Here is a 22770-nt window from a genome sequence, read left to right as displayed (position 1 = left end):
GGTTCAGCAAAGTTCCTACTAAATTACTTGGTAAGAGTCCCCACTCTTGGTGTCTGACCACTCAACATCTGATCAAATTTCTCCTCTACCACCACTGGAATCAAGTCACCCCAGTCACCCAGCCTGCCTTCAGTTACAATTCTGTCAATGTGGCTTAGCTAGAATTCCCCTTAGTCATGATCATTCTTTTTAATTTTCTACCCAATGGCCCCTATCCTGCTTATGGGCTATGAAAACAGCACTGACCCATGCTGTATGTGAAATTGAGCCAAGTTTTAGACTTGAGTTCACATTCCCTATTGTAATAATGCCTGTATTAAATCTGTTTTCACTATGTTAATCTCTGTCTAGCTCTTGTTTTGACACCTACTCCCAATATCAAATAAGGTCACTATTTTTTTTTTTTGAGATAGCAGAATTACCAAAGTCAAATGGGAAAGGTGGATTCATTGCATTTTAATGATCAAATATGTTTGATATTTACCTCATGCTAGATGCTACACAGGGTATCAGACACACACTATCCCTCCCCTCTTGGGACATTTGATGTGGGCAATAAAACAAAAGAACCAACTGATCAATATTTATTACAAACCTTTTGCATATGATAATAACTTTAAGGACCTTTAAAATCACAAATTTGACTGCTTTACCTTGAAGGACTATGGTGATGGAATAAAAGCAGAGTAGCAAATAGAGCTGGACTCCATCACTGCCCTCATAGCTCCTAAACTGGTTTAACGTCACGATGGCCAGTGGGGAGTGGATATGAGTTTCAGAGAAAACGGAACAGGATCAACAATGAAATGAAAGAGCAGCAGAGCCTGACCTGACATGAGCAGCCAAGGTTGCACACAAGTTGTGGATGCAACTTGATGCCTCTTCTTTATCTCAATCTTACCTCCTCCATACCTCCATCTTACTTCAACTGAAACCAGTGATTCCACTCCTCTATTAAATGACATCTTCAGTGCATTTGTGCTAACAAATGAAACCCCAGGTCTTACATTTGCTTTACAGGTTCCCTCCAATCAGATTTCCCTCTTCAAGACCCTTATGTTCCAGCAACACTGTTCCTGGGGGCTCTCCAGGCTGCTTCTTGCTCCCATTCCTTTGCTTAGGCCAACCCTCCACCAGGAATGTCCTTTGCCCCAGCTGAGCCATTTGTCAGCAAGAACATTTTTGGAAATCTGAATGCTTCTCTGGGTCCACTGTGCATATCTTTTACTGATACCACTGTGTCATAATGACCTGTTTGTGTGGCTGGTTCCCTTTTGACACTGTGAGTTGATGAATGCAATGGCTATATTTTAGAATTCTCAAGCATCCAACAGAGTCACCCAGTGAATGCTTATGGAGGACAATAAAAATCTTTAATGCAGGAAAGAGTTTAAGGCAGCATTTGGTAGTGGTTCAGATCACAGGTAGGCTTAAAAGTCCAGTTTTGCTATTTACTATCTGGTTGACTTCAAACAAGGTTTTCTGGTTCATTAATGAGAGGCATGCCCACGCCCTTCTCATAGGGCTGTGGGGAGGAGTAAATGAAAACAGCATACAGAGCATTTGGCTCAGCTCAACCAAGGTAAGTTCTTTCCTCATCCAAACTGCATAGTCCCAATCCAAAATATCACCCCAAAGCAACTACTACAGTAAGATAATCCTGTTTAGCTAATGTTTAATTATAAGAATAAAGGTCAATTCTTGATAAACATCAAACTCTGATCCAATCCAAGAGCCCTGGGTCACTTCCTCCTCACTTCTTTGGAAGGCAGTATTTCTGGATTTCTTCTGCAAGAGACAGGCAGTGCAGGATGCGCTTCTTTTCAGCTGCCAGTTCCTTCTCAGAGAACTGGCCTAAGAGTTTCTGGACAAACATATTTTGATCTTTTAGGAAAATGTTCTTATTGACACCTACATTTGGCACATTCTCCAGGGACCCAGATTTGAAATGGAAGCTTAAATATCTGTTTCGTTTTAGACCAGGTCCTTTCTCTTCAATCCATGACAGTGGACTGCAAAGACAAGAGAATCTTATTGTTAAAGGTTACACGGGAATGGAAATCGGTGTTTGTTGGCACCTGACCTCCTGGTATAGGTCTGCATTTGGAACCCACTTTCCCTGCAGCTGTGGCTCAGTGGCATCCTGATCTCCACCACCTCCCAAAGGCCATGGGTGGCTGTGTTTCCAACTTTACTGCCAAACAGTCATTTATGCATGTTTGCTACTGGGCAGGTGGATTTTTTGAAAGACTTTTGTGTAAATGTCAATTTGTTCTTATAGATCCTTTAAGGGGATCCTGATATGGACCAGATGACAGCCACCTGGATTGTGTGCAAACTGTTTCCTTGGTATATGTATTATTGATAAGGACAAATTCTTAGACTTCTTTCATCAGAAATTCAAAAGAAGTCTCTGAACTCAAACGTATTCCAAACAATACCCACCACTAGTTAACAAAGAACCTCCATATCTGTTTCATATTTCTGGTTGGGGTTCACATCAACACTCATAAAAATCTACAATCCAAGTAGGATAAACTTGCCCAATCTCTCTCCTTTCCCTGAGTTGTTTCTCTCTTTAGGAAAGATAAGAATTATGATACCTGCTTAAAGAACACTGAGCTATCTCTTAAGTAGAACTGACTTACAAGTAAATAGCTTCATTGAATATTATGATAGAAATCTACTTTTGTAATTTTTTTGTTGTTTTTACAGTGCTGGGGACTGAACCCAGGGCCTTGCACATACCACTGACTTCCACTCTAAGCCCTGCTCTTTCAAATATACTATAAAAAACTATAAAACAATAATTTAAGTATTTCTAAAATGGAAAAAAATTTCACAAATTCTTGTACCTAAGTAAACACATCTTCAGTTTAACACAATCTTTTCAAATATTTATCAATATACATAAGGTTTGTATATGGCACATAAACCCTTAAACAATAAAATTCCCCCTCTTTGGTACTGGGGATTGAACCCAGGGTCTTGGGCATGTGAGGTAAGCACTCTAACACAAAATTACACCCCCAGCCCCTTTTAAAATTTTATTTTGAGACAAGGTCTCATTAAATTACCCTAGGCTGGCTTCAAATTTCATGATCTGCTTCATCCTCCCAAGTAGCTTAGATGACAGGCATGGGCCACTTGTACCTGGTAACAATTTTTGATCATTTCTTTTGCTTATTTAAAAATAATTTAATGATCCTGTATATTCTGCCATTGTTTTTTCTACATATATGATTGATTACATAATTTTTTACTATTGCTAAATATATGCACCTTTTCCAATTTTAAATTTTGGATACCTGAATTCAACATCTTCACATATGTCAATGTGTGGGTACATTCATATGTCAATTTGGCACACATATATATCTTTTCCTTCTCTTTTTTTGTAACAAAGTCCCAAGAGTGAAATGACATGGTGTTGGTCCTCGTTAACACTCTTTGCTTTCTCTTTTCTTTCACTACTGGGATGAGCCAGGGTCAAGGACAAGGTAATTTTGTTGGACTGTTGAATTCAGTGACAGAGCTGGCAGTGTGAACAGGAATGGTGTTAATCCTAAACAAACATCACACTGGGGCCTGGAATTTCTACTCCCTCCTATTTGTCTGCAGATGTCAAGCCTGGGGTGAGCAGGTGGATGAGCCATGGTAAAGAATACAGGGAAATCACCATCATCCTTTTTTTTTTTTTGTTATTTGCTTCCAGAATGGTGTGCCATAATAATGCAGCAGGATTTAGTAAAAGGATTGCAAGGAGGACACTGAAGATTGTTTTGGGTGTTGCAGGAAGCACAAGGCTGCCTCCAACTTGAGTGGATAATTCCCTTTTGTGTTGACCTGATTAGATTAAGGAACAGCTAAAAACCTGGAAGAGCATTACTTTCGAGTGTGTCTGTGAGGGTGTTTCCAGAGGAAGTTAGCATGTGACTTTGGGTGGACTCAATGGGAAAGTTCTGCTCTCAGTGTGGGTGGGTAACATTCAATCAGTCAGGACCCTGGAGTGCACACAAAAGGCTAATTGGATTCTTCCCCTGAGAGTGGGGGCATGCTTATCTCCTGCTTTGTACTTTTCTAAGTCCACGTTCTCTGGTCGTTGAACATAACACCAATGGACCCCTTCCTAGTTTCTCAGGCTTTCAGCCCTGAACCAAGAGTTACACTCTGGGGTTCCCTGATTCTGAAGCCTTTGGACTTGTACTGAGCCATGGTTACCAGATCCTGGGGTCTCCAACCTGTAGACAGTTTATCATGGGACTTCTTCACATGAGCCAATTATATAATAAATACCCTCTAATCTATTTATATACAAATCATATTGGTTTTGTCTTTGGAGAACCCTGATATACTGGGGGAAGGTTAGCCCTCTCCTGGGTTAACCTTACCAAGACCAACACTGGAGTGTAGGACAATGCTTAAGAGGAAGAGATCTGAAGTGCATAAAGTGGGGGCCACAGTGTAGCCACACATGCAGGAAGAAACCAGGAGAGAAGATTATAGAACAACTTCCACATTTTGTGGCCCTGTCTTCTAAAAATCTGGAAAGTTTTACTCTTTTCTACTTGAAGGTTTAAGTGAGAACCCTGGCAATGGGCACTTCCACCTGGTGGAGTGGAGCTAACGAGAGGGCCTGCTCCATTCACATGCTGGGCTGGGACAGCAACTAATTCCAGGCATTCCAACAAAAACACAGGCCTAAGTTCGCAGGCAGTTTCTCTGGAACTCCTCTCTCTCTCTGATAACCTTCATTTGCAAATATTTGCAGGATAAGATGGTTTCTTTCCCACCAGAAACAACATGCTGTATCAAGAGAACATAAACCCAGCAGGGTCCAACCTGCTCTGAAGAACTAAGTTCAGCTAGTTTTCTGTGCTGAAAGTGATTAAATGTTTCCTGTGTGCTTAGTACTAGCCCAGAAATAAAAAATTCCTATTCAGGTCTGACAAAGATTCCAGGAAACAGCCATTATATTGATCAAGTAAGTAAAACTATAGGGATCAAGCCATCATACAAATTAATGACGGTTACAAACTCCACCAAAAAGTTGGTCTCACTTCATCTAAAATTAACTCTCCTGGCTAGTTTTGAAAGTTCACAGTGCAGCCTTGCAAATGTTCCAAAATGTGATAACAAAGATTAACTTTAATATAACTTATTCCTTTATTTTGACAGTGGATAAAAATAAATCTGGGGTATTCTAAACTGTCTTATCTTCCTAAGAAAATTTTTCATGTCTTTCCAAATAACATGGAGTCTTGAGGTTTGAGTGATAGAAGATGTCAAGATGTTTCTGTTCCTCTATTCCCGTCTCAGTAAAAATGAAGTAATCTTAGCTGGGTACAGTAGCGCACACCTGTTGTCCCAGTACTTGGGAGGCTGAAGGAGGAGGATCACTTGAACCCAGAAGTTCAGGGCCAGCCTGGGCAACAAAGTCGGACTCAATCTCTTAAGTAAATTAATAAATAATAAAGCTGGTATTAATTACATGAGTGTCTTAAGACAATCTGCTTGAATTTTGAAAGCTGCTCTTCACTTACTGGCAAATGGGTTTTTGTTGGTCTTTGCCTCACATTGCTGCTGTGAGGATGAAAAGAGGTAACGAGTGAAATCACAGTTCGTTACCTGCGGTAGCAGACAGATCTAGAGTTGAAAGAGAGTGAGAGTTCTCAGGGCTCCCTCTCGGGTCACCCTTTTGGACAACTGAGGAGATCCTGAAGTTTGCTTCTCCTCAGTTTCTCAGGACTTACCATTTGTTTTCAGTCTCCAAGTGCACAGTCATTTTCATATACTGATCTTCTTTTCGCTCTTCCAAAGTGGCAGACACAAGGGAGAGCTCCCCAAAGAGAGAGACCAGCCAGGTCAGGCGAGAGATGCCACTGAATGCAGGGAAGCCAAACCGTTCTTTTTCCAAAGGGCCAGCTGTAGGGAATCACAGACACCATGGGAACTGGGAATAAAGGGCTGCCAGATGAAAAACAAGGCCCAGAACACAGCGGGGAGTGAAAAAAACAGGGCCAGGTGATCAGGACAAGAGACCAGGCCTTATGGGGTGGGTGCGCACAAAGATGAACAGGTGGGTAAATGTAAACTCTTTCACAAAAGGATCTCCCTTTTTTTTTTTTTTAATGAAATTCAGTCTTGTTAGTAAAGTAAGAAATTCTACTGGCAACAGCAGTCACTCCAGACAAAGAGAACAATAAAAAAGTTTTGGGTTTCTAATATATTCAATGCATTTATGTACATATACATAGATAATTACATATCCATACATACATTTCCTCTTCTATTAGTGATTACAAGTCATCTGGTAAAAGTTGAAGAACAGGGGTATTTTATCCCTGAAATCCAGGTTCATATCAATACCATATATGTAAATGGCAATGGGGCAAAGGTCATGATAGCTTGAAAGGCTGAGAGAATAGTAATAACTTTAAGCTAGTTTAACATTAATAAGGTTGATCTAGTGTGAAATATTTTCTTGGTCTTTATATAATCTTGTGTTAAGGGGAAAAAAAAAGCACACCTAATATCTGTGTGTAAATTGTTTGGTCACAAACAATACTGCTTCACTCTGCCCAAGCCCAAATATTAAAACATGACCTAAATTTAAAAGGCTTCATATCTGTGTCCTTATATATTATAAACCAAACATGTCTTGAGACTTTGAAATTCACCTAACATAATGAGTATGTTTTAAAAATAGTTATAAATAAAAGCAAACAATCATTAGTGAAATCTTTAGGATCGAAGTATCAATTTTAGAAAGGAAAAAAGCTTCCTCTGTACAGATCACCAATTGCTCTAGTCCTGAGTCCTGAGCAGCCGCTAGAAGCTTGAGCCACACAAAGTCCAACCTGTCTCTATCAAACGACCGGTGTCTGAACATGGTGACGCTATTCCTCTCTGAGCTAACATTTCTTCACCTATATTATGAGGGTAATAAATACCCACTTTATGGGACTCTCACGAATTAAGAATGCTTGTCACATTCTTAGCATAGTTCCATATACAAGTCAATGGTTATCCCTGGTTTCCACAACTTTCATGTCATTTTCAAGAACGAAGATAGATTTCAAAAAGAGGTTCCATTGTACAGTCTGGAAATTCATGCAGGGATAATTGGTCTTACAACTGAACAATACCTAGCCATGAAGGGGTCTGCTTTCTCTAATGAAAGCCCTCAGGAAAGATGGCCCTGATATCCCCGAGTATAGCCAGATAAGGAGTCCATCCAAAGTGCCACAAGAGCAGGTGGCTACATTATACTCACTTCCTATTGCTAACAGCTGCTCAAAGAATGACCAACATAAAGTCAACATTCCAATATATAGTAGACAAAATGCTGTGGTTGCAGGCCAATGTCCCTGTAACTTGCTGGAGGAAGAAAGGGGCCATGCATATTCTCTTTTCTCTGCAAGGAGAAGTATAAAAATATTCTTCATTCCAAGCACCCATCTCCCAGTCCTTTTTAAAAGAGTTTTCATGTACAACCTCCTCTAGAAACATAATCTCCAAAGATTTCATAAGGGAAAATTATGCTAAATAAATTGAAATGAAAGTATAAATTTGCATAAGATTTCTAATATACTTTTTGAGGCCCATGAAGCAATGAAATCTTTATAAGAAAATGAATAAAAATAGGTATTTTATTGCTCATGGAAGCATAGGGAAATTATATTAAATTGGCCTATGGTCAGAAAGTCTTTAGCAGAAATCAATCCTAGCTCACATCCTAGAGAGAAAGTAAGGAACCCAGCTGGCCTTCTGACCTCTTGTGACCTGTGATCCTTCCTAAAACTGACCTGTGAAGAGGAGAGACCCTTTCAGCAGTTCTTTTCCCACCACTTCTTTTTTCAGGAAAGCAAATTCCTCCATCAACAGTTCAATATGCTCCTCATGCAAGACTTTTCCTGTTTTGACAAAAATAGAATATGAAAGGTTGTCACTAACAGTTCTGTATAATCCTGGGATTATGTCTATTTTTCTTCAGAGGACACACAGAATTAAAAATAACTCCCTGGGCATACGGATGGCTACACCACGTACTACACACTTACACAACCTAGATGAAGTAGGTTCTAAGCCAAAGCTTACAGCAGAAATGAAAATTAAGGGAGCAGAATTGTATCCACCTGTCCTCAAAGGCAAAATAAGACCAGGGAAGTGTTGGAGAGCCAGCAGGGTGCTAGCTCATGTTCTAGACACTAGGGGGCAGTGCAGCATAAAAAGCTAAGGCAGAAGAAAATGAACTCTGAAGATTGAAGGGAGATAACATGACTATTCAAAGAGTTGGAAGAACTAGATGATTTTTTAAAAACGATCCTTCCTCCAAGGAAGGAGAAAGTCTTACTTAGATTAAAATAAAGCCATTAAATTTTTTTTTTTTTTGCCCTGGTGGACTTTTTGTATCTGGGTCAGAAGCTTTGTAAAATATTAAAACTATTTTGTGATTAAGGGCAAAGTACAGTTGTGATCGACAATTTCACTGAAGCAGAATCTGGGCCACTAGAAGTTGCTCCTGGGACACCTGTCTTTGTCCAACCCAGCATCACAGGAAACACTACCAATGTTCTCAGCTTATCTGTACCCCAGGAGTGAGCAGGTATGAATCCCTCTCAGTTGGCCTCCTAGCACATTTCCATGGCAACAGGAGTATTTTCAGATACACAGAGGCTTTCTAGCACAAAATGGCTTAGTTTGTAGAAACTAAATGGCACAACCCTGTCTGCAATAAATAGAAGCTTCTCTACTTGTGGGTAGTTCTGTCTATACTCTGAGGGGTCCCTGGGCAGCAGGGAAATTGGACTGTATTTGGAAGCATGCTGTGTTTCCATATCTGTGGCTATTAAAGAAGCTTTACATCTTCTAACTGCATCTTTTTTTTCCCATTCACTCCATGCTTTATTGTGATAAAACACAGTAACCATAGGGTGTATGTGTGTATGCACACACACATACTCATATACGTATACTCTACATTTTAAAACTGAAAGGGCCTAAAAGCAGAGACATCTGAAAACATTAAACATACTTAGCATCTAAATTTTAGCATCTATATATCATTGGCCATTGGAGAAACGGCTAATTCCAGGGCTGAGGCAGAGTACAAGAGTAGCCTAAGTCATTTTGTGCGGAAAGCAGGAAAATACTCAAAGAATAATGGAAACATAACAACCTTCACCAAGCAGCATCATTAGTAATGGAACATATTGAATTAGGTGCCACCTGATAGAATGCAATGTGAAAAACACATTACTATTACTATTCAAGAAAGAAGTAGAGAGTAGAATGATGATTACCAGAAGGTGGAAAGGGTAGGGGGAGTAGAGATGGGGAGAGGTTGGTCAATAGGTAAAAAGTTACAGTAAGATATGAGGAATAAGTCCATGGCACAGTAGGGCAACTATAGTCAATAAAAATGTATTATACATTTCAAGATATCTAGAAGAAAGGATTTTAAAATATTTTAACACAAAAAAACATGTTTGAGGTGATGGGTATACTAATTACCCTTATTTGATCACTGTACAATGTACACATGTATCAAAATAACCCTGTTCCCATAACTTTGTAAATTATCAATTAAAAATAAAGTGAAACCGCTTCCTCATATTAAATAAAGGTCAAACTTTATTCAGATTTTTAGTTTTTACCCAACATGCCTCTTCTGTTTCAGAATCCCACATTACATTTAGTTGTCATGTCTCCGGGTACTCTTCTCGGGCTGCCAGGTTTCTCAGGCTTTCCTTGTTTCTTAATGACCTTGACAGTTCTGAAGAGGATTGATCAGATATTTTGTAAAATTTCCCTCAACTGAGAGTTGTCTGGTATTTTTCTCACGATTAGATTGGGTTATGTGTTTTAGGGAGGAAGACTACAGAGGCGAAAGGCCATTTTCATCTTTCACATCAAGCGTACATGCTATTCATATGACTCATGTTGACACTGACCCTGCTCATCTGGTGAGGTAGTGTTTGTCTGGCTTCTTTAGTGTAAAGATACTCCTATCCCCTCCTTTCTATACTGTAGTCTTTGGAAGAACACTACTATATACAAGGCATTATCTTTTTTGAAGAAAATTTAACCTATTATACTGTCTAGTGTTGGCTATACTTTGGCTCTGGAATGCCTGCCAAAGCCCTATGTGTTAAAGGCTGCATTGCAGCCATAGTGCTACTAAGAGGTGATGGGATCATGGAGGTGGGGTAGTGGAAGGAAGGTAGGTCATTGTGTAAAGGGGATAGAGAGACCTTCTCCATTTCCCAACTGTCTTTGCTTCCTGGCTTCCTCTGTCATGCACTCCTGCCATGATGTACCACCACACACCCAAAGCAATACAGCCAAGTGACCATGGACTTGAAACCTCTGAAACTGTGAGCTAAAATAAAGCTTTCCGCCTTGTAAGTTGATTGCCTCAGGTATTCTGCCATGCTAACATACTATTGTTCCACATTCTACTTTGCTCATATTTTTTTAATGTTTAACTTGTTCCTCTATCCCTATATTTTCTGTTAACTAAAAGTTTGATTTAAATGTCATTATATCTAGATAAACATTTTACAAGAATACCAGATGGCTGGTGATGTCAGATTAATTCATATTGGCTATCATTTTAGATAATATAAAGCTCCTTATAATAATAGTACACTTTCTTCCCTTTGCAATTAGCAAGAAACCTGTGAGACATATTGTGGCACCTTGTACTTTCTCTATAGACATCTGTATCCTAAGAAATCACACAAGATGTGATGACCATAAAGCTTCCCCTACTTTCATTCACCTCTGTATTCATTCATCTGTTTGTTCATTCCACAGACATCTACTAAAGGCCTACTGAGTTCTAGGCAGTGTTTAGCTGCTGGGGCTATAGAAGTAGAAGATGGGCCCTGGCCTAGAGGAGTATATCCCAGTGTTTGAAAACAATAATCAAAAGTTTCAATAGGGCTGGGGCTGTAGCTCAGTGGGAGAGTGCTTGCCTAGCATGCATGAGGCACTGGGTGCACTTCTTAGCAACACATAAAAATCAACAAATAAAATAAAGGCATTCTGTCCATCTACAACTATAAAAACATTTTTTAAAAATTTCAGTAAAGTATGATCTGTCTACAATGGTGGTAAGCAAATACTTGTTGCTACACAGGTTTGAATATGGTTTGTCCTAACCAAATTCATTTTGAGGCTTGGGTCCCAATGTAGCAGTGTTGAGAGGTGGGACCTATAGCAAGGCATCTGCACCTCTGTGAATGGATGAATGCTTTTCTCATGTGTGTTCTTGCTCTTTTGGGAAATGAACTGGCTAAATGAAGAAGCCCCATTCTTTCTTTGTACATGCCAGTTTGTCTTTCTACTTTCCCCCATGTATGCAGCTGCAGGAAAGCCTCACCAGAAGCCAAACAGATGCAAACACCTGATCTTGGACTTCTGGCCTCCAGCACTCTATAAAGTAAAAACAAAGTTCTCTTCTTTATAAATTATCTAGTCTCAAGTGTTCTATTATAGCAACAGAAAGTAGATTAAAACACCTATCTCCAAGGGTTTCTAGGAGAATTAAGCATATGAAATACTTCAAAGTTTCCAAGCTCCTGGCATGTAACATTATAGTTGCTCCTTTTGTGAAACAACAAAGACTAAAGTATGCAAATAAGATATTTGCATATTTTCCATTAACAATGTAAGTATCACATACATAAGACCAAAATAATGTCATGATACTAGCACAGTAGGAGACAATTTATCTTTAGTCATTAGAGTAAAAGTTTGCAAATACCCTTCCCTCTGGCCTCCGAGTACTGCTTCTGTATGGGAGTAGGAAGGATCTTGGGAGCCCATAGTACCAATATGGCCTGGAAAATATATCTGAGCTGGGCACGATGGTGCACACCTGTAACCCCAGCAAGTTGGGAGGCTGAGGCAAAAGGATCACAAGTTGAAGACCAGCCTCAGCAATTTAGCAAGGCCTAAGCAACTTAATGAGCTCCTCAAAATAAAAAAAATAAAAAGGGTCAGGGCTGCCGAGCACAGTGGCACACGTCTGTAATCTCAGCAGCTTCAGAGGCTGAGGCAGAATGATCACAAGTTCAAAGCCAGCTTCAGCAAAAGCGAGGTGCTAAGCAACTCAATGAGAACCTGTCTCTAAATAAAAATAGGCCTGGGGATGTAGCTTAGTGGCCAAGTACCCCTAAGTTCAATCCCCAATACTAAAAAAGAAAGGGTGAGGGCTATGTGCCGTGGTGCATACCTGTAATCCCAACAGCTCTGGAGACTGAGGCAGAAGGATCGAGAGTTCAAAGCCAGCCTCAGTAACAATGAGGCCCCAAGCAACTCAGTGAGGCCCTGTCTCTAAATAAAATACAAAATAGGGCTGGGGATGTGGCTCAGTGGTTAAGTGTTCCTGGTATGCAAAAAAAAAAAAAAAAAGGTTACGGATATAGGGATATGGATTGGTGGTAGAGTACCCTTGGGCTCAATCCTCAGTATCAAAAAATATATATATATATATCTGAGATTGATTAAATTTGAAAGGAGTAACGATTGACGATGGAACGATTTTGGTTTGGATCTCAAATGTCCTTCAAAGGCTGTGTCCTTCAAAGGTTTGATGTACAATGTAGCAATGTTCAGAAATGGGGCTTTTGAGAAGTGACTGGATCATGAGGGCTGTGACCTCATCAATGGATCACTCTATTGATGGGTTAATGAATGACTGGACTATTGAGAGGTGGTAAAAACTGTAGGAGGTAGGCCCTGCTGGAGGAGGATCACTGGAGATGTGCCCTGAAAAGATATGTCTTATCCCCGGCCCCACCTCACTTGCTCTTTTTGCTTCCCAGATCCCAGAAGGTGAGCAGATGCTGTTTAATAGTCTCTGTGATTTAATAATACTGTGATGCTGTTTAATAATCTCAGAAACAACAGAGCCTAGTGTCTATGGATTGAAACCTCTGAAACTGTGAGCCACAGTAAACCTTTCCTTCCTTGAGTTCATTTTTTAAGGTATTTTGTCACAGCCATGGAATACTGACTAACACAGGTACCACAGGTATTCTGGAGGCAGAAGCTCTTACTAAGTGGGTCTGTATTCAAGACAACACATACATCACCTTTCTGCTCGGCCAGCTCCCACAATTCCTGAGCTGCTGCTAAAGACAGCGTCATGGGATATTCCACAAGGACATGCTTGCCAGCATTCAGGAACTTCCTTTGGGAAAGGAGAAATACAGGGAAAAAACATTCAAATAAGCTTCACTGAAATGCTCTGCATGAGAGAGAACAGAAAGCTGTAAATGCAAGAGAGTCTCTGTAAATATATCATGATGGGGCCAAGAGTCAGTGTCAGAAAATATGGAGGAAGAATATTATGGATTTTTTTTTTCTAGTACTGAAGATTCAACCCAGATTCTTGCACATGCTAGGGAAGCACTCTACCACTGAGGTACATCCCCAGCCCTTTTTAAAAGTTTTATTTTGAGACAAAGTCTTACTAAGTTGCAAAGTTATCCAGGCTGGCCTGGAACTTGAATCCTTCTGCCTCAGTCTACGGTATAGCTGGGATTATAGGTATATACTACCACACCTGGCTGGATATTATTATCTTGATAGTAGGGTATAAGTATTTACAAGCACAAAGTTATATGATCACTTTTTTAAAGAAAATAAACTCTGGTGCCAGAGAACTTTAAGGGAACCCATGGAACAGCACAGTAGTAGCAGCTGGAGTTCTGTGTAAGAATCTACTCAGGAATTCAGCTGGACTTTCCTGTTGGCTGCCAAGTTCTTTCTGGGATTCCTTCTTCTGCATTGGGTCACACCAAATGCTTAAAAGGCTCTAGGCTAAGCATTCACACATTTCATTTCTCTCCTTCCCTACAAACAATGCATTTCCCTTGTTCAATGACACTACTATCTCCTTACTCATTTGTCTCATAGCAAAAACATTTCATGGTAAAGGAACTTAGGAGATATTTCACAACACTGAAAATGCAAAGGATAAAATGTTGAAAGTTGGCTGGGTGTGGTGGCACATGCTTGTACTCCTAGTGATTTAGGAAGTTGAGGCAGGAGGATTGCAAGTTCAAGGCCAGCCTCAGCAAGTGAGGCCCTGTCTCAAACTAAAATAAAAAGGCCTGGGGGGCTGGGGTAGTACCTCAGTTGTAGAGCTCTTGCCTAGCAAATGTGAGGCACTGGGTTCAATCCCCAGCACCACATAAAAATAAATAAAAAATAAAGGTACTGTGTCTACAACTAAAAAGAATACTAGGAAAAAAAACAAAAGGCTTGGGGCTGTAGCTCAGTGATAAAGCAACCCTGGGTTCAATCCCCAGTACCAATAAATAAATAAATAAATAAATAAATAAATGTTGAAAGCTGATCTGAACTTAGAAAGGAGTATAACAATTTGCCAAGGATGTTGGCTCTGTATCCTAACCTGTGTAATAAGGAGGCAAGCTCTGTTCAAACTACTTTCAATGGGGTTTTTCACAAAGAAATAAACACTTGAATTCTTAATGTTTCAAATTACGTGTACTAAGTTAATATTAGTTTTACTATTTTTTCATTTCTTATACATTTATAACTGAAAACAAGATTTTTTTTTTAACATTTTCACAATTATTTTTAAAGATCACAGAATAATTTCCCCCATTGATTATTAAGACTCATGTGCAGGGCTTTATTTTTTTCACATTTTTAATGTAAAGCAAAGACTACCTGCATTAAAAAAAAAAACCTACCTGAAGCTGGGGTGTGGCTCAGTGGTAGAGCACTTGCTAGCACATATGAGGTTCTGGGTTCAAGCCTCGGCACTGCAAACAAGCAAACAATAACAACCAAACCCCTACCTGATGTAGTCCTCATGACTGGTGCTTTCGTTGCAGATGTAGGCAACCTCCACTTCTTGGCTGGAAAGAGCATCTTCCAAAGATATCTGCTGCACTTCATCAATGCTCCCAAGGTCCCGTCTATTTCAGAACAACCAATAAATAGAACTCAAAAGTAGGCAGGATGTCAGCTTAAAATAAATGAGTGCCATCCTTCTTTCCTCTTCTCAACAAAGTCCCAGCGACTGGCTTTTGGAAAAGAAGAAGCTAATCTCCATCCCTCCCATTTCCGTTGTGGAGCCTCAGGGTTGAAGTCAGGGGACTTGGCACAGAGTGCCAATACTACCAGTAACAGTGTGCAAGACCTGGAAAAGTCTGAATTACTTCTCTGAAGTTTGAAGGAGGAGAGAAATCCCTGAAAGGTTGCTGTCACAGAGCAATATGGGGCAGCCATCAGGAAGCTCCAACCAATAGCCACTGCAGCAGACAGAGGGAATTCAGGCAAATTCCACTCCCAAGGGATAGTCTGCTAGATTTCTCCCACAGGGTCATCCAACCTACACTGCTCCATCTGATCAGTATTTATTGTTTGTCTACTGTGTGCTGGGCACTGTAGGAGAGATCATGGAAAATAAAGCAAAATTCTCATCTTCCAATTAGCTAATAATTCTAGTAGAGGGAAGAAAACAAACACACATACACACTCACCACCACCATCACCACCACTACCACCACTAACATGAGAAATACGCTCGGGAGCAGGGGTGGTAAACCCAGGGAAGGCAAGGAACACTGCTAGTTTCGGGTTTCAGAACAGGCTTTCTGGATAGGCAGTAGAGCTTAGCAAGTAGGTGATGGGGAGCAGTAAGTAGGTGATGGGTAACAGCAGGGGTACAGTATAGCACAAGTGTGAGCTAGCCATCTTCCTACATGACTTGGATAGTTGAGGAGTTTCCACTCTCTCTCTCATAACAACCAAGTGGTAAGGATAAGGAATTAAGGGGAAAGGAGAATTTCCATTTCAGTTTTGAGCCCAAGTGTCATGTTCAAATCCCAGCTTCAGGTAGGAGTGTAGTAGAGTGTGCTATAACTTTGATCTCCCCACTGTGTGCAGCTCCCTTGGACTCTGGGAGGAAAAGCTTGGTTAAGAGCATATTCCAGAACTTCTAGGGCTCCCTTGTGTCTTAAAGCCCACTCTAAATCCTTAGTATAGTTTTTTAAAAATTTATATATGACAGTGGAATGCATTACATTTCTTATTACACATATAGAGCACAATTTTTCATATCTCTGGTTGGATACAAAGTATATTCACACCAATTCGTGTCTTCACACCTGTTCTTTGAATAATAATGATCATCACATTCCACCATCATTTCTAACCCCATGCCCCCTCCCTTCCCCTCCAACCCCTCTGCCCTATCTAGAATTCCTTTATTCCTCCCATGCTCCCTCTCCCTACCCCATTACAAATCAGCCTCCTTATATTAAAGAAAACATTTGGTATTTGGTTTTTTGGGATTGGCTAACTTCACTTAGCATTATCTCCTCTAACTCCATTCATTTACCTGCAAATGTCATGATTTTATTCTCTTTTATTGATGAGTAATATTTCATTGTGTATATATGCCATTTTTTTATGCATTCATCTACTGAAGGGCATCTAGATTGGTTCCACAGTTTAGCTATTGTGAATTGTGCTGCTATAAACATTGATGTGGTATGCTGTTTTTAAGTCCTTTGGGTATAGACCGAGGAAAGGGATAGCTAGGCAAATGGTGGTTCCATTCCCAATTTTCCAAGAAATCTCCATACTGCTTTCCATATTGGTTGCACCAATTTGCAGTCCCACCGGCAGGGTATGAGTGTATCCTTTTGCCCCACATCCTCGGAGACCCTGCGTCTAATAAAAGAAAAAGGAGGCCCTAATCTCCATCATGTGGGATTAGGCCCCAACTTCCTTAATAAGACTTCTTTGGCACAATAATTAAAATCAAGAATCAATAAATGGGGTGGACTCAAACTAAAAAGTTTCTTCTCAGCAAAAGAAACAATCCGTGAGATGAATAGAGAGCCTACATCTTGGGAGCAAATCTTTACCCCTCACACATCAGATAGAGCACTAATCTCTAGGGTATATAAAGAACTCAAAAAGCTAAGCACCAGGGCTGGGATTGTGGCTTAGTGGTAGAGTGCTTGCCTAGCATGTGCGAGGCATGAAAATGGGTTCGATTCTAGCACCACATACCAATAAATAAATAAAATTTAAAACTTCATCAACAACTAATAAAAAAAAAATATATATATATATATATATTTATATATATATATATATATAAAGCTAAGCACCAAAAAACAAATAATCCAATCAATAAATGGGCCAAGGACCTGAACAGACACTTCTCAGAAGATCATATACAATCAATTAACAAATATATGAAAAAATGTTCATCATCGCTAGCAATTAGAGAAATGCAAATCAAAACCACTCTAAAACTTCATCTCACTCCAGTCAGAATGGCAGCTATTTTAATATAGTTTTAAGACAGGCAGACTGGAAGAAAATGGTCCCATGAATTAAAATGAGAAAATCTCTGCATGGACCACCACAATAATTACTTATGCTTCTAAAGCACTAGAAATAGAGATTTGCATAAATTGTTGCCATGTCTCCATGCTTAGCCCAGTGCCTGGATCTAATTTAAAATTGTGTTGATAAATGATGTTACACAGGATTATCTTGCTGAGTAGTATGTGTGTAGGGGGAAGATTTGAGAAGAAACTTCCCTGACCCACACTCAAAAGGTGATAAGATGTTACGTTTGCTTTCCATTGTGTTATAGGAAATAAATGAATCCTTAAGAAAAGTGGGCCTCCAAATTATCAATGGGAAAAGAACACACAGTGTTTAGAAGATGGGCTTTGGAATCAAACAGACTTGCATTCAAATCTAGCTCTTAAGATTTTCTAGCTGTGATCTCAGGCAAATTACTCAGACTTTCTGGGACTCAGTTTCCTTATCTGTAAACTGAGGTTGTACTTAGAATAAAATAATGTAAGAAAAGCTCAGGGCCACCATAGAGTGGGTGCTCTGATGACTGATGTAATGATCAATTAGCATACACCTAAAGCCTTTTTTGGACAAACCTACCATGTGTTCACTGTGCCCCTTCAGTAATGGAGACCTGTGCTCATATTTTCTGTCTGTCTTTGCAGTCCTCATGAGGCACCTACTGCATGTCCCAACTGTAAACCCAGCACTCTTTGGTTGCCTACCCACCCAAACTCTAGACCCTGTGGAGCTGACATGGTTCTCTTGATTGGAGGTGGGGGCTGGCTCTCCCTTCCCAAGTCTGGGAAATCTGCAGCACATGCTATGGCCTTATCTCTCACTGTGCTTTCTACAAATTATGAGGCACAAAGCAAGCGTGAGTCACCTGGACACGAAACCGATCAAGTTCAGAAACGCTGAGGAAGGATGTGGATTCCGCAAGTCCCTTATCCTGACAGAGCCGGCTCTGCCAACACCAACCACCACCACGCCAAACTTCTTCTCGGGCTGAAACACAAGGGATCGAGGTAGAGTTTGAAGACATTCCAGGCATCTATCAGAGAACAACAAAATAAAGGACCAGTCGGGGTCCTGACAAGCAAGTAAAGCTGCCAACCCCGAAAACCTAAGAAGCCACAACTCTCAGGGTGGGATAAGACACTCCTGGAAATGTGGGTTCAGTGATAAGTCAGCTCCACCCAAAACATTTTTCTGAGGTGGCTTCAACTATGTGTTGAAAACTTTGTGAACACCCAACAGAAAGGCTTCCATTTGACTCTGCCTTCTTACTGCCACCTCTTCAATGAGGAGGCAGTTTTCCACTTTAAGTCACTAAGTCTCTGTCCTCCTGAATATGAGAACCTGATTATCTGGAAGTCATTCAGAGGCTATAGATGCTTAGTAAGACGCTGGGAGATGGGGGCAAAAGGGCAAGACGTGACCTGTCACCTAACTCAGATTCAGATCCCACAGGGTTTAACCCCTCATCGTCCCCTGGGTTCCAACCAATTCTACTGTAGTACTTTAAGATCTCTTAGGTATACTGCTGGAAGCTGTATGTAAATTTATTATTGAAAAGTGTCAAGTCCACTTTTTAATATTATAGAGCAAGTTAATATAATCCAAACTGATTAAAAACGATCTCTAATAAAAATACACATTCCTTGAACCCAGTTCTTGAACGTCTGAGCATGGACACATGGATGTCACCTCAGACCGGACCCTTTCCTCACCTTTGAGATCCACATGTCACCACTCTCCACTCATTCTTCTCCTCTTCCTGTGCCTACTGCTTTAGTCTTAGTTCAAGAGTCCTTCCAAATGTCTGGAGTTTTTCTAGATGTTGTCCTATTGTTTTTCGTTTAATTCCATTGTGGCCAGAGACCATTCTTTAAATGATCTGAATCCTTTTAAATTTACTGAGATATTTTTTAGGATCAAGGAGATGGTCTATCTTGGTGCTGGAGTGTGGCTCTAGAATGTCTCTCAAAGGGCCATGTGTTAAACTCTTAGTTCCCAGTTTGGTCTTCACTATTGGGAGGTGCTGAAAACTGTAAGTGACGGGGCCTAGCAGGAGCTCTTCGCTGGGGGTGGTCCCTTAAGAGACTCTTGTCTCTTCCTTTCTCTCTCTTCACATCCTGGCTGGGAAGTGAAGAGCTCTGCTCTGCCCTGTGCTCCCTGCCGTGGTGTGCGGCCTTGCCACAGACCCAGAGGCAACAGGGCCAACTGATCATGGACTGAAGCTCCCACACTGCGAACCCAAATAACCCTTCTCTCTCTGTTGTAGTTTGAATCTGGAACGTGCCCCAAAGACTTATATGTTGAAGAATCGGTCCCCAGCTGGTGGCGTTATTGAGAAGTGGTGGAAACTTTAGGAAGTGGGGCCTGGTTGGAGAAAGGAGGTCACTGAAGGTATACCTTTGAAGGGTATAGCTTGTCCCTGGCCCATTGCTTTCCCTTTTTTTCTTTCTGATTTCCTGGCCACCATGAGGTAAGGATCTTTGCTCTGCCACATGCTCCCCACTGGGATGTTCTGCCTTGCCACAGGCTCAGAAACAATGGAGCCAAGTGAACATGGATTGAACTCTCTGAAACCATGAGCTAAAATAAACCTTTCCTCCTTTAATTTGTTTTTCTAAGGTACTGTGTCACAGTGATGGAGAACTGACTAACTCTATGAGCTGATTTATTTATTCTGGGTATGTTATAGTAATGGAAAGCTTAACTAACATACTTGGTAATGTTTAGGGCACACTTGAAAAGAACATACTTTTTCTGCTAATGTTTGGAGGAGAACAAATGCTCTATAAGCCTGTTGGATCAAGCTGGCTAACTGCATTGTCCAGGTCTTCTATATTCCTGATTCTCTACTTGTTCTATCAATTATTGAGGGGCAGAAAACCTATGAACACAATTGTCTTGTAGATCTGTGTAGTTATTCTTTCAGTTCTATCAGTTTTGACCCACATATTTTGAAGCTCTATTATTAGATATTTATTTGTTTAGGATGGTTGCTATATCTCTTGATTAATTGACTCTATCATTCTATAATGACTATTTTTATTCTTGATAATTTTTATATTATTATATCCTGATAATTTTTTGTCTGATATTAACAAACATTCCCAATTTTCATTGAATAGTATTAACATGGTACATTTCCCCCATCCTTTTACTTTTAAAATGTGTTTTTACATCTAAAGTGGGTTTATTATAGATAGCATATATTCAGGTCTTGCATTTTAATTCACTATAACAATCTCCACCTTTTATCTAAGGTGTTTTGACAATTAAATTTGGATCATTGATATGGTTGGGTTTCAATCTAAATCCAATCCAAATCTTGCTAATTTGTCAAATTGCCAATCTGTTCCTTCCTCCCCCTTCTTCTGCCCTTTTTTAGATTATCAGAGTACTTCTTATGATTCTATTATATCTCAATTTTTGGTTACTTACAAAAAAAGAACTGTAATTTTTTTAAGAGGCCACTTAAAGGATTTTTTATTGTATATACTTTACTCTTTACTTATCACAGTCTTCCTTAAAGTAATATTACAACACAACATATGTAAGAACCTTGCAATAGTATTCTTGGATTTCCTCTTTCATGAACTTTGTATTGTTATTACATAATTAACTTTGACATTTGTTATAAACCCCACAAGATACCAGACAGGGTTTTATCTGGAAAAGAGAAAAGATTTTATATGTAGTCATGTGTCACTAATAATAGAGATCTGCTGAGCAACGCACTGTTGGGTGATTTCATCGTGGTGCAAATACCAGAGTGCACCTACACACACCTAGATGGTATTGCCTACCGCACACCTAGGCTCTACGACATAGGTACCATCATATATGCAGCCCATGGTGAAACTGAATGCCATTATGCAGTACATGAATGTATTCCAAGCTAAAGATTAAAGGCTTACATAACCTTTGCATTTCCTGGGATGTTAAAGCTAGAGAAGCCAACACTATCTTCCTGCCATATGGAAACAAACCAAGTGATTCTCCAGAGTCTACCCAGAAGCAAAGATATCTGGAAGGCACATGTAGCCTCTCTGGGCCTATAGCTTGGGAGGGAATGATTCCTGAGCTTGAGGGCCAGTGGACACTAAGCCACAGTGCTGGCTTTGGCTCACACACTGACTGGCACTGATCCTGTCTATGAGTAATAGTGTCTCTGTTTTCAGTTTTCCAAGTCTTCCAGGAAGGCTTCCACCTGGTCAACTTCACATATAAAAGGGGACTCTGGGAAACATAAGTCCAGGCTTGTCTTCTGCCATAATACCCAAATGACAATAGGCAATTTAACCCAGTGAATCCCTTTTGAGTTCAGTCTAGTTGTTTTTTGACAGTTTCATTACCAAAAAAGCAGCGAGACAGTCTCTGAGAAACATGTCAGCCAAAATACATTTCCCTGATTAAACATTTATTTCCTTTTTAACAAAGAAAAGGAGACAAGCAATTCCCTTCATAGGTTAAATATTTATGGCATTCCTAAGATTAACTACTGAATTACTATATTCCAGGATAATGAGTTTCTGCTAGCTAAAACAAAACAAAACAAAACAAAAAAACTACAAGGTTAATAAACAGTTCCATTATCTATGAATAAGCCAAACTGCTTTCTTCATCTTATTAACTAACTTGTGCACAGAACCTGGCTTGTATAGTGTGCCAGATTGCACTATGAACTGCTTCTGGGTTTGGTTTAGATATTGTTCTCCAAGACAAGATATGGGAACAAGATGTGGAAAATACTGATTTCTTAACAGTTGAGTTCTTCTTAAGGAAAGAACTTTATTTTTGAGGAAAATCACTGCCAGAGCCTCTTCATCTTATGTAAGGCCTCTTCAAAGCTAAGGAAACTGCAAATCAAAGACATGGGAAGGACTGGAGGTGTAGCTCTGTAGCAGTCACTAAAACTTTGGGGCTAGAAACCAGAGGCAAAGAGGAGGAGAGACAAGTGTAAGGAGGGGAAATGCACACAAGTTGTGAGGAGGCTAAAGTCTGCAGAGAAAGTAACCAGTAAAAATGCCCCACAGAGGAGAGAGCAATGGAGTTCCAGAGAGCAGAATGTCTAAAATTCCATTTGTAGTTGTCTTCTGCTGTCTTAATCATCTTGTAAAACACCACTATGGAGGTGGTATTTTAAGAAATAAAGAAACAGGGGTAGTTTTGAGATAGGGACACATCTAAGGGTCAGTAAAGTGACTAAAAAAAAAAATAAATTCAGGATCAAATCATTTTCACAGAGTGAACTTGCTCCCTTATCCTTGGACAGAGAGACTGGTGTTTGGCACTTCCAGATCTGAAAATAGAATTCACAGAAAAGTTAGGATTCAGAGAGTGCATTCTGCCAATTTAGAAAGATTTTTGAGGTGAAAAGTT

The 22770-nt window shown here is 40.0% G+C and overlaps 1 protein-coding gene across 5 annotated transcripts in view; it reads right to left on the bottom strand.

Moving 5' to 3' along the window:
• Positions 1 to 1351: 1351 nt before the first annotated feature.
• Blvra (biliverdin reductase A) overlaps positions 1352 to 22770 on the bottom strand; it is a 54692-nt gene continuing 33273 nt past the window's right edge. For all 5 annotated transcript variants that reach the window (XM_027938324.2, XM_027938325.2, XM_027938322.2 and 2 more), the window contains 6 exons: positions 18260 to 18381; positions 14844 to 14963; positions 13107 to 13204; positions 7809 to 7916; positions 5754 to 5925; positions 1352 to 2012 (listed from right to left, as the gene is read on the bottom strand). In XM_027938324.2, coding sequence (XP_027794125.2) covers positions 1754 to 2012; positions 5754 to 5925; positions 7809 to 7916; positions 13107 to 13204; positions 14844 to 14963; positions 18260 to 18381 — 879 coding nt within the window. In that variant the 3' untranslated portion in view covers positions 1352 to 1753. The remainder of the gene's footprint in view (positions 2013 to 5753; positions 5926 to 7808; positions 7917 to 13106; positions 13205 to 14843; positions 14964 to 18259; positions 18382 to 22770) is intronic.

The sequence above is a fragment of the Marmota flaviventris genome, chromosome 1, assembly GCF_047511675.1.
Source record: "Marmota flaviventris isolate mMarFla1 chromosome 1, mMarFla1.hap1, whole genome shotgun sequence".
In the NCBI taxonomy this organism is placed as follows: domain Eukaryota; kingdom Metazoa; phylum Chordata; class Mammalia; order Rodentia; family Sciuridae; genus Marmota; species Marmota flaviventris.
This window is presented reverse-complemented; position numbering and strand designations above follow the sequence as displayed.